Source organism: Macaca mulatta, chromosome 4 (genome assembly GCF_049350105.2).
Source record: "Macaca mulatta isolate MMU2019108-1 chromosome 4, T2T-MMU8v2.0, whole genome shotgun sequence".
In the NCBI taxonomy this organism is placed as follows: Eukaryota; Metazoa; Chordata; class Mammalia; order Primates; family Cercopithecidae; genus Macaca; species Macaca mulatta.
In genome coordinates this window covers 100,333,806-100,345,824 of record NC_133409.1, presented here as the reverse complement: position 1 = coordinate 100,345,824, position 12,019 = coordinate 100,333,806, and the positions used below count along the sequence as shown (strand labels likewise).

The following is a 12,019-nucleotide window of genomic DNA, read 5'->3' as shown; positions in this document are numbered from 1 at the left end:
AAGGAGAAATAAAATCCTTTACAGATAAGCAAATGCTTAGAGATTTTGTCACCACTAGGCCTGCCTTACAAGAGACCCTGAAGGAAGCACTAAACATGGAAAGGAACAACCGGTACCAGCCATTGCAAAAACATGCCAAAATGTAAAGACCATCGAGGCTAGGAAGAAACTGCATCAACTAACGAGCAAAATAACCAGTTAATATCATAATGGCAGGATCAAGTTCACACATAACAATCTTAACCTTAAATGTAAATGGACTAAATGCTCCAATTAAAAGACACAGACTGGCAAACTGGATAAAGAGTCAAGACCCATCAGTCTGCTGTATTCAGGAGACCCATCTCACACGCAGAGACATACATAGGCTCAAAATAAAGGGATGGAGGAAGATTTACCAAGCAAATGGAGAACAAAAAAAAGCGGGGGTTGCAATACTAGTCTCTGATAAAACAGACTTTAAACCATCAAAGATCAAAAGAGACAAAGAAGGCCATTACATAATGGTAAAGGGATCAATTCAACAGGAAGAGCTAACTATCCTAAATATATATGCACCCAATACAGGAGCACCCAGATTCATAAAGCAAGTCCTTAGAGACTTACAAAGAGACTTAGACTCCCATACAATAATAATGGGAGACTTCAACACTCCACTGTCAACATTAGACAGATCAACGAGACAGAAAGTTAACAAGGATATCCAGGAATTGAACTCATCTCTGCAGCAAGCAGACCTAATAGACATCTATAGAACTCTCCACCCCAAATCAACAGAATATACATTCTTCTCAGCACCACATCGGACTTACTCCAAAATCGACCACGTAATTGGAAGTAAAGCACTCCTCAGCAAATGTACAAGAACAGAAATTATAACAAACTGTCTCTCAGACCACAGTGCAATCAAACTAGAACTCAGGACTAAGAAACTCAATCAAAACCGCTCAACTACATGGAAACTGAACAACCTGCTCCTGAGTGACTACTGGGTACATAACGAAATGAAGGCAGAAATAAAGATGTTCTTTGAAACCAATGAGAACAAAGATACAACATACCAGAATCTCTGGGACACATTTAAAGCAGTGTGTAGAGGGAAATTTATAGCACTAAATGCCCACAAGAGAAAGCAGGAAAGATCTAAAATTGACACTCTAACATCGCAATTAAAAGAACTAGGGAAGCAAGAGCAAACACATTCGAAAGCTAGCAGAAGGCTAGAAATAACTAAGATCAGAGCAGAACTGAAGGAGATAGAGACACAAAAAACTCTCCAAAAAATCAATGAATCCAGGAGTTGGTTTTTTGAAAAGATCAACAAAATTGACAGACCACTAGCAAGACTAATAAAGAAGAAAAGAGAGAAGAATCAAATCGACGCAATTAAAAATGATAAAGGGGATGTCACCACCGACCCCACAGAAATACAAACTACCATCAGAGAATACTATAAACACCTCTACGCAAATAAACTGGAAAATCTAGAAGAAATGGATAATTTCCTGGACACTTTCACTCTTCCAAGACTAAACCAGGAAGAAGTTGAATCCCTGAATAGACCAATAGCAGGCTCTGAAATTGAGGCAATAATTAATAGCCTACCAACCAAAAAAACTCCAGGACCAGATGGATTCACAGCTGAATTCTACCAGAGGTACAAGGAGGAGTTGGTACCATTCCTTCTGAAACTATTCCAATCAATAGAAAAAGAGGGAATCCTCCCTAACTCATTTTATGAGGCCAACATCATCCTGATACCAAAGCCTGGCAGAGACACAACAAAAAAAGAGAATTTTAGACCAATATCCCTGATGAACATTGATGCAAAAATCCTCAATAAAATACTGGCAAACCGGATTCAGCAACACATCAAAAAGCTTATCCACCATGATCAAGTGGGCTTCATCCCTGGGATGCAAGGCTGGTTCAACATTCGCAAATCAATAAACATAATCCAGCATATAAACAGAACCAAAGACAAGAACCACATGATTATCTCAATAGATGCAGAAAAGGCTTTTGACAAAATTCAACAGCCCTTCATGCTAAAAACGCTCAATAAATTCGGTATTGATGGAACGTACCTCAAAATAATAAGAGCTATTAATGACAAACCCACAGCCAATATCATAGTGAATGGGCAAAAACTGGAAAAATTCCCTTTGAAAACTGGCACAAGACAGGGATGCCCTCTCTCACCACTCCTATTCAACATAGTGTTGGAAGTTCTGGCTAGGGCAATCAGGCAAGAGAAAGAAATCAAGGGTATTCAGTTAGGAAAAGAAGAAGTCAAACTGTCCCTGTTTGCAGATGACATGATTGTATATTTAGAAAACCCCATTGTCTCAGCCCAAAATCTCCTTAAGCTGATAAGCAACTTCAGCAAAGTCTCAGGATACAAAATTAATGTGCAAAAATCACAAGCATTCTTATACACTAGTAACTGACAAACAGAGAGCCAAATCAGGAATGAACTTCCATTCACAATTACTTCAAAGAGAATAAAATACCTAGGAATCCAACTTACAAGGGATGTAAAGGACCTCTTCAAGGAGAACTACAAACCACTGCTCAGTGAAATCAAAGAGGACACAAACAAATGGAAGAACATACCATGCTCATGGATAGGAAGAATCAATATCGTGAAAATGGCCATACTGCCCAAGGTTATTTATAGATTCAATGCCATCCCCATCAAGCTACCAATGAGTTTCTTCACAGAATTGGAAAAAACTGCTTTAAAGTTCATATGGAACCAAAAAAGAGCCCGCATGTCCAAGACAATCCTAAGTCAAAAGAACAAAGCTGGAGGCATCACGCTACCTGACTTCAAACTATACTACAAGGCTACAGTAACCAAAACAGCATGGTACTGGTACCAAAACAGAGATATAGACCAATGGAACAGAACAGAGTCCTCAGAAATAGTACCACACATCTACAGCCATCTGATCTTTGACAAACCTGAGAGAAACAAGAAATGGGGAAAGGATTCCCTATTTAATAAATGGTGCTGGGAAAATTGGCTAGCCATAAGTAGAAAGCTGAAACTGGATCCTTTCCTTACTCCTTATACGAAAATTAATTCAAGATGGATTAGAGACTTAAATGTTAGACCTAATACCATAAAAATCCTAGAGGAAAACCTAGGTAGTACCATTCAGGACATAGGCATGGGCAAAGACTTCATGTCTAAAACACCAAAAGCAACGGCAGCAAAAGCCAAAATTGACAAATGGGATCTCATTAAACTAAAGAGCTTCTGCACAGCAAAAGAAACTACCATCAGAGTGAACAGGCAACCTACAGAATGGGAGAAAATTTTTGCAATCTACTCGTCTGACAAAGGGCTAATATCCAGAACCTACAAAGAACTCAAACAAATTTACAAGAAAAAAACAAACAACCCCATCAAAAAGTGGGCAAAGGATATGAACAGACATTTCTCAAAAGAAGACATTCATACAGCCAACAGACACATGAAAAAATGCTCATCATCGCTGGCCATCAGAGAAATGCAAATCAAAACCACAATGAGATACCATCTCACACAAGTTAGAATGGCGATCATTAAAAAGTCAGGAAACAACAGGTGCTGGAGAGGATGTGGAGAAATAGGAACACTTTTACACTGTTGGTGGGATTGTAAACTAGTTCAACCATTATGGAAAACACTATGGCGATTCCTCAAGGATCTAGAACTAGATGTACCATATGACCCAGCCATCCCATTACTGGGTATATACCCAAAGGATTATAAATTATGCTGCTATAAAGACACATGCACTCGTATGTTTATTGCAGCACTATTCACAATAGCAAAGACTTGGAATCAACCCAAATGTCCATCAGTGACAGATTGGATTAAGAAAATGTGGCACATATACACCATGGAATACTATGCAGCCATAAAAAAGGATGAGTTCGTGTCCTTTGTAGGGACATGGATGCAGCTGGAAACCATCATTCTTAGCAATCTATCACAAGAACAGAAAACTAAACACCGCATATTCTCACTCATAGGTGGGAACTGAACAATGAGATCACTTGGACTCAGGAAGGGGAACATCACACACCGGGGCCTGTCATGGAGAGGGGGGAGCGGGGAGGGATTGCATTGGGAGTTATACCTGATGTAAATGACAAGTTGATGGGTGCAGCACAGCAACATGGCACAAGTATACATATGTAACAAACCTGCACGTTATGCACATGTACCCTACAACTTAACGTATAATAATAATAAATAAATTAAAAAAAAAAAAAAAAGAGAGTAGCATTAACTTTTTGACAGTTTTCTAATACCTAGCCTGAAACACAAACATATTGTACAGCTGTACAAAAGTATTTTCTTTTACTATATTTTACTCTATAAGCTTTTTTTCTATTTTTATTTAATTTCTTTAGAGAAAGGGTCTCACTCCGTTGCCCAGGGTAGAGTGCAATGGCACAATCACTGCTCACTGAAGCCTCAACCTCCCAGGCTCAAGTAATCCTCTCACCTCAGCCTCATAAGTGGCTGGGACTATAGGGATGTGCCACCATGTCCGGTTAATTCTCTTTTTTTTTTTTTTTTTTTGCAGAGAAAGGATGTCACTCTGTTGCCCTGGCTGTTCTCAAACTCCTGGGCTCAAGGGATCCTCCCGCCTCAGCCTCACGCCTGGGAATATACCTACTTGGTAGGCTGAGGCAGGAGGATCCCTTGAGCCCAGGAGTTTGAGGCTGCAGTGAGCTGCAATCACGCCTCTGCACTCCAGCCTGGATAACAAAGTGAGACCCTGTCTCACAGAAGTTTAAAAAAACAAAAAACTAAGACACATACACACTAGTGTAAGCCTACACAGGGACAGGATCATCAACATCACTATCTTCCACCTCCACATCTTATGCCACTGAAGGTACTCAGGGGCAGCAGCATGCATGGCGCTGTCCTCTCTTAAGATAATAATGCTTTCTTCTGGAATTCCTCCTGAAAAACCTGTCTTGAGCTTTTTTATAGTCAACTCTTTTTTTTATAAGCAGAAGGAGTACACCTTAAAGTAATGCTAAAAAGTATACTAAATATATAAGCCAGTAATACAGTGGTTTATTACCAATTTTCTGTGACTGGAAATACAGGTTTGCACTAGCATCACCACAAATGTTGTCCTATGACATTAAGTTGGCTATATCACCAAGCGACAGGAATTTTTCAGCTCCATTACAATCTTATGGGGCCACTGTCATATATGCAATCCATCATTGACTAAAACATCATTATGAAGCACATGACTGTACTGTTTTTCTTATACATACATACCTATAAAATTTAATGTAAAATTAGGCACAGTAAGAGATTAACAAAATAGAATGATTACAATGACATACTATAACAAAAGTTATGTGAGTGCGGTCTTTCAAAATATCTTATTATACCGTACTTGCCTATTTTTAGACCTTGGTTGACCTTGGGTAACTGAAACCTTGGAAAGCAAAACTGCAGATAAAGGAGTACTACTGTATAGTGGGCTAAGAAGACATACTCATTTGTTTCTTCATTCAGTCAGTCATTTTTTATTCTCATGTTGATTATATCTGAAATTATAACTTGTACATATGTCATTATACAGTCTGCTAAGAACAACAGTGGGCAAATCAGACTTCTGTTTATACTTCTATTGTAAAAATATAACATTTTTTAGGAAGTCAATAAATGGTAATTTAAATGCTTTCAATCAGAATCTTCTAATATGTAACTATTACCCTTAGCAAACTAATGCAGGAACAGAAAACTAAATACTGCATGTTTTCACAAGTGGAAGCTGAACAAGGAAAACACATGGACACATGGTGGGGAACAACACACACTGGGGCCTGTGGTGGGGGTCCAGGAGGTGGCAGGGGGAAGGAGAGCATCAGGAAGAATAGCTAATGGATGCTGGGCTTAATACCTAGGTGATGGGTTGATCTGTGCTGCAAACCACCATGGCACACGTTTACTTATGTAACAAACCCACACAGCCTGCACATGTACCCCGGAACTTAAAAGTTGAAGAAAAAAAATTTAATACTTTTAACACAATCTTACATGTTCTTTATAAATTTCAAAGTGTTTTCACATCTATTTAACTTCATTGTATCTCCCCCAACCAGAAAAACTGACAGCTCTGTTTATGTAAACACATTTAAAAATGTGTTCTTCATGAAGCTCATACACTAGAGGACACACACAAACATGAATAGAAAGGAATGTGCAAAGTAAATTTTTGAAATAAATCAGGGAGCATACTTTTTAAAGGGATCCAGAGAGTGACTACATCTGAAAACAAGTTCCTTTCAAGGTGCAACAGTGACAAGAACGTGAAGACTAGAGAGATACTAATTCAAATTCTAATTTTACCACTCGTTCAGGCCCCCATATCCTCATCTATAAAATAGAAGAACCACCACCTCAGAGTTGCTGTGATGATGTGTATAAAGTGCCTGGCAAATTAAATAGGGATTGCATTTTAGTTCCTTTCACCTTTCATAATGTGGTTTATTAACTGTATATGTTCAGACATTTATACATAACATCTTCTTTAAATAGAGCTCACCTACTGTTATGGATTGTACTATATCCTAAAATTCATATGCTGAAACCATAAATCCCAATGTGACTATATTTGAAGATAGAACCTTTAGGAGATAATTTAGGTTAAATGAAGTCCAAAGAGTCAGACCGTAATTCAACAGGATTGGTGGCCTTTTAAGAAGAGGAAGAAAGAATGAGATTTCTTTTTACCTCTCCACATGTGTACAAGAGGTCATGTGAGCACACGGCGAGAAGCCAGCCACCTACAAGCCAAGAGAACAGGCCTCAGAATGGAACCTAATTTGCTGGCACCTTGATCTTGGAATTCCCAGCCTCCATAACGGTGAGAAGTACACGTCTGTGGTAAGCCACCCAGTGTCTAGTGTTTTGTTAAGGCAACTCGAGTAGACATGATACACCCACAAATTTTTTCTTATCTAAATAAAGAGAATATCACAATTTAAAGAAGAATAGGTAAGGATGACATAAAAAAGGCTGTAAAATATTTCATTTTTCCAGTTTACCTATGACATTTTAAATAATAATATTCAAAATGCCATGGATTTAAATGTGAATGGTTTGATCAATTTTCCACCTGTCCCTGAGAAATCAGTAACTGTTCATTAAGGCTTGGTATTAAACCACTGATTCGGGCCAGGCGTGGTGGCTCAAGCCTGTAATCCCAGCACTTTGGGAGGCTGAGACGGGTGGATCATGAGGTCAGGAGATCGAGACCATCCTGGCTAACCCGGTGAAACCCCGTCTCTACTAAAAAATACAAAAAACTAGCCGGGCGAGGTGGCGGGCACCTGTAGTCCCAGCAGCTCGGGAGGCTGAGGCAGGAGAATGGCATAAACTCCGGAGGCGGAGTTTGCAGTGAGCTGAGATCCCGCCACGGCACTCCAGCCTGGGCGACAGAGCGAGACTCCGTCTCAAAAAAAAAAAAGAAAAAAAACCCACTGATTCACGGAAACTCATACATATCCTAGAACTTTCAAGTATTTAAAAGTATAACAGAACTGCTAAGAAAACCTTTTAAAAAATTTGTAACACCTAACAACCATTTTTTGAAATCTTGAGAAAAATGAATGGTATAATTAAATTTGTTAATTTTCTAAATTATATTCAGTGTTCTCACATTACCCAGCTTAGTGTCTAATACATGGATGAAGCTCAATAAATATTCTGAATAAACACTACAGCCAATAACCTAATGCAAAATGCTCAATCGTGACAAATTTGTTTCAAGGATAACTGTGAGACATGGTAAGGAACTGCAAAAATTCTGAAACACTGATTCTTTAAAAATAATCTTTTAAGTTAACTTTCAAGAAGTATAAGTAATTCTACATTTTTCTTTTGAAGAGATAACAGACAACATAAACTAAAAACCTACTTGCCTAAATTGTTTATATGAGCTTTGGGAATATATTGATAGTTACAGACAATTCAGTGAAACTTAGAGGCAACCACACAATCACAAGTATCTGTAAGTATTCAGTTTTCACACCGAACAGGGCTACGGCCTGTCAGACACCCAGCAAGAATAAGGAGAAGTCCCTTGTTTATTATGAAAAACTCATACAGGATGTTTTATTTATAGATACACAGTTAACTATGTACAAAATAAAAAAAGGAAAACCAATCTACTAAAATATATTAACTCTACATAAGAAAATCAGATCTTACTCCTGTTTCTCCATACTAGGCATAATTATTTTCAAAGTTATACAATACGAAGTTTATCAGTCTTATCTGTTTGCCCTATCATTACGAATTTTCTCTTTTAAAAATGGCAATAACAAGTGACGTATGTTCTAATAAAATTTGGATCATAGCTAGCAAATGACAGGCTATGAGACTCAATCACTTTTAATCATTATTAAGTTTATGTTAGTCTTTATTAAAAACAAAAAATAATTAAAATTTCAGACAGCAATGTACATAATATATATAAGAATATACCCAAAAAAGTACACTTATACCACCCTAGCACAGCAGAAATTTCAATGGGTTATTCTATACCAAATCCAAGTGTTTACATCCAAGATGTCACAGAGGTAACTTCCTTTTGTACCTAAAGTAAAAATAAATCCATTTAACATAAGACAAGAAGACACAGGTTCATTTGTAAATTGCCTAACAGCTCTAGTTAGAATTAAAATTCTAACCTAAGACATATATATATTGTAAACCAAAATAAATTGGTTGGCATATGGAGCAAGTAATATCTATGTTCTAGATATGAGAAAAAAAGGCAATATTTAATGACAGACCTTATGAAGTCTCAAACATAGCTAAAGGTTTCCTGTTGTTGATTCCCATGAAAATTAAAGATATAAAGTCTGTAACTGCCACTCTGTTTTAACATGCACTTAATATCATAACTTGAAATTTTTTTTTTTTTTTGAGATGGAGTCTCGCTCTGTCACCCAGGCTGGAGTCCAATGGCGCGATCTCGGCTCACTGCAACCTCCGCCTCCCGGGTTCAAGCAATTCTCCCGCGTCAGCCTACCGAGTAGCTGGGATTACAGGCACCTGCCACCATGCCCGGCTAATTTTTTGTATTTTTAGTAGAGACGGGGTTTCACTGTGTTAGCCAGGATGGTCTTGATCTTCCGACCTCGTGATCCCCCTGCCTCAGCCTCCCAAAGTGCTGGGATTACAAGCGTAAGACACGCGCCTGGCCAACTTGAAAGTTTATAATAAGTAAATAGCACAAATCTGGTTTCCTCTACTCTGCAAAAGTGACACTTCATTGCAACACCACAGCACTGAACAATAGTTGTTTCATCCAACCAAAAGGATTAGTCAAAAAATAAGACAGAAAATAATGACTTGAAACTTTGCTCAAAACTCAAAATCCTCAAGATTCAACATAATAATATGATCGTGCTCTAATTTTAGTTCATTTTGTACTTGGGTTTATATAAAAATTGCTTCAAAAATACTCCAGTTTCTGACTTATACAGCATACAATGGTGCAGATGACAACACTGAGCTTGGCCTATTCTAGTGCTAGGACTTAAACTCACTTCTCCTGGAAAGACTGTAGGGTCCCTATCTGCTTGTAATTAAAAAGGGATGAAGTCAAAGCAGAAGCTATTCAATAGCTGTCCCCCACATTTGTTTGGGCATGTTTAATAAAGAAAATATAAAAGGCAACTTGCTGAGGTTAATTTTTTAAAGAATCACAGAGAACAGAGACAAGGGTTTTCTTACATTTATGTCCCTAATTAAAATAAATGTCAGTATACCATTAAGAAAATAATGAATAAAATTACTGCTTTTCAGTTACCTTATTGAGCTCTGGAAACAGTTCCTGTATCACAATGTCCAATAAAACATAAGTCAGCTAAAGCACCAAAAAAAGAATAATAATAAATGTTAGGCACTAAACATAAAAACCATAAAAATGATAAACACAAAATTAAAGATTGTGGTTACTTCTAAGTGAGAAGGCAAGGAATGGGACTGATAATATAAAACAAGCACAAAAATAGCCTCGGTAGTATCAATATTGTTCTATTTCCAAAATAAGTAATAAGTACACATGTGTTTGCGTAAGGACACTCTATTATGCCTCATTAATTCATTTTTATGTTAAATATTTTAATTTTTAGAAAAACAAAAAGACAAAATTACAACGTATCAAGATCTCAACAGAATATGTAAAGCTTATATATAGTTTACATAAACCATAAACATAAAAATATTAACTGGTTATTCTATGTGACTTGAACAATGGAATTATCAATTTTTAATTTTTTACTGTATTTCATGAATTTTCTATTCCAAATTTTCTGCAATTACTATATATTAATTTTAAATCAAAATAATTCATCTTATTAAGAAAAAAACTGACATAAAAAGAGTAACACAAATAAAACTTCTTTTCTATCTGAATGTTTAAAATTATATTGCCTTGGTTTAGTATAGTGTCATTTATACAGCTAATAAGTTACCAGACACCTTACTATGTCATTCACCAAACCTAGCCAACACGAGTTTATCAGCTTTAATGTGCTTTACCTGCTTGTTGAGTACTGGCTGCTGTAAGCCATCAAACAGAAGTCTGATGCTTTCATACTTGGTTTCTTCACCAATACACTTGACTAACAGATCTAAACAAAAAGGCCACATGTGAAATAATTTTATATTATAAAATGACTCACCATTAACTGGATCATAAAGCAAAATCACCACCCTGTTTCCCAGATATTAGGCAAAAACTGCAAATCAGTACTCCCCAAACCAGTGTGTCTATAAGAGGCTCCTGGACAAGAGGTTTTTAGGGTCAAGTTGACACATGCAGTATCATGTATCCCACTTTTGGAGATTCACAATGCACAATGCATAATGCAAGCTCTGAGAAATGCTGGAGTTAAAAAAAAAACTGCTAGTTGGAAAATAATACTTACTGTATTACCCCACTAAGGGCAAACAAAACAAATTAAACCCCAAAATGATGTTTGCACATCTGTACACACACGTATAGAAACGCATGGAAAATGTAAACATTAACACCCAATGGAGGATAAGCCGACTTCTACACAGTGGGCAGAGGATAGCTTCTACTTTTTATTCTATATATTTTCATAGTGCTCTTAATATCAGAAAAAAGAAGTTTAATTTTTAAGGCAGACTTTTCTCAGTGAATATGAACACCTAATTTCTGGACTTTTGCATAAGTTACTATTAACTATCTTACAGACCAATCATTTTAGGAAATATAACAAATATTTATACACTTATTTAGGGTCCAACAAGTACAGATTTGTGTCTGGCTGTATAGATGTCATCCACCACTAATATCCATTCTGTTACCAAGTCAGTCCTTATTAAGATCTCCACTGAATGTTTTCCCCAAGCAGAAAAAAAAGGAGTTATTCTTATATAAACAAGGTACTCAAATATTTATCCTTTTCCCCTATCATAACTAAACGCCTAGTGTTAGTCATAAAATATTCTAATGCTAGGAGACAAGGCCAAATTTAATTTACAATAGGCATAGTATATCCTTGGTATTTTCAAGATATGTGGCCCAATACAAATCTTTGTTAATCCTCAAACTCACCAATACTACATGGAATTTCCCAATTAATATGCATGAAACTAATGAACACAGACACGTGATTCCTTCAGATACTTCAGGTGTCACTAAGCAAGAGATGAGGAGCAGAGAATCTTACAGAAAGGAATGCTAAGCTTACTTAAGAGCTAAGTTACTCTCCCAAACAGGAGTCTTAAAGTGAATGTGGTTTGAATTTGTGCCTCAGCAAAATAACAAATCACTATATTCTCTGGTTCTCCATGTTGTTTCTGAGTATCAAAGCTGAGACTGTTAAAAGTATGAACACTAAGGGTCACTATATCAGAAAACAGGTAAAAAAAAAATTATTTCATCATTTGCCTACAGAAAATTTACTAAAAACAGCTTACGTTCACTTTTATATTCAGAGC

The 12,019-nt window shown here is 36.8% G+C and overlaps 1 protein-coding gene across 26 annotated transcripts in view; it reads right to left on the bottom strand.

Annotated features, from left to right (window-relative positions):
- Nucleotides 1–8,120: 8,120 nt before the first annotated feature.
- The window catches only part of SNX14 (sorting nexin 14), a 94,318-nt gene continuing 90,419 nt past the window's right edge, over nucleotides 8,121–12,019 (bottom strand). For 25 of the 26 annotated variants that reach the window (XM_015136867.3, XM_077998385.1, XM_015136868.3 and 22 more), the window contains 3 exons: nucleotides 10,589–10,680; nucleotides 9,855–9,911; nucleotides 8,121–8,633 (listed from right to left, as the gene is read on the bottom strand). In XM_015136867.3, the coding sequence (XP_014992353.2) occupies nucleotides 8,595–8,633; nucleotides 9,855–9,911; nucleotides 10,589–10,680 (188 nt within the window). In that variant the 3' untranslated portion in view covers nucleotides 8,121–8,594. 26 annotated transcript variants of the gene reach the window in all.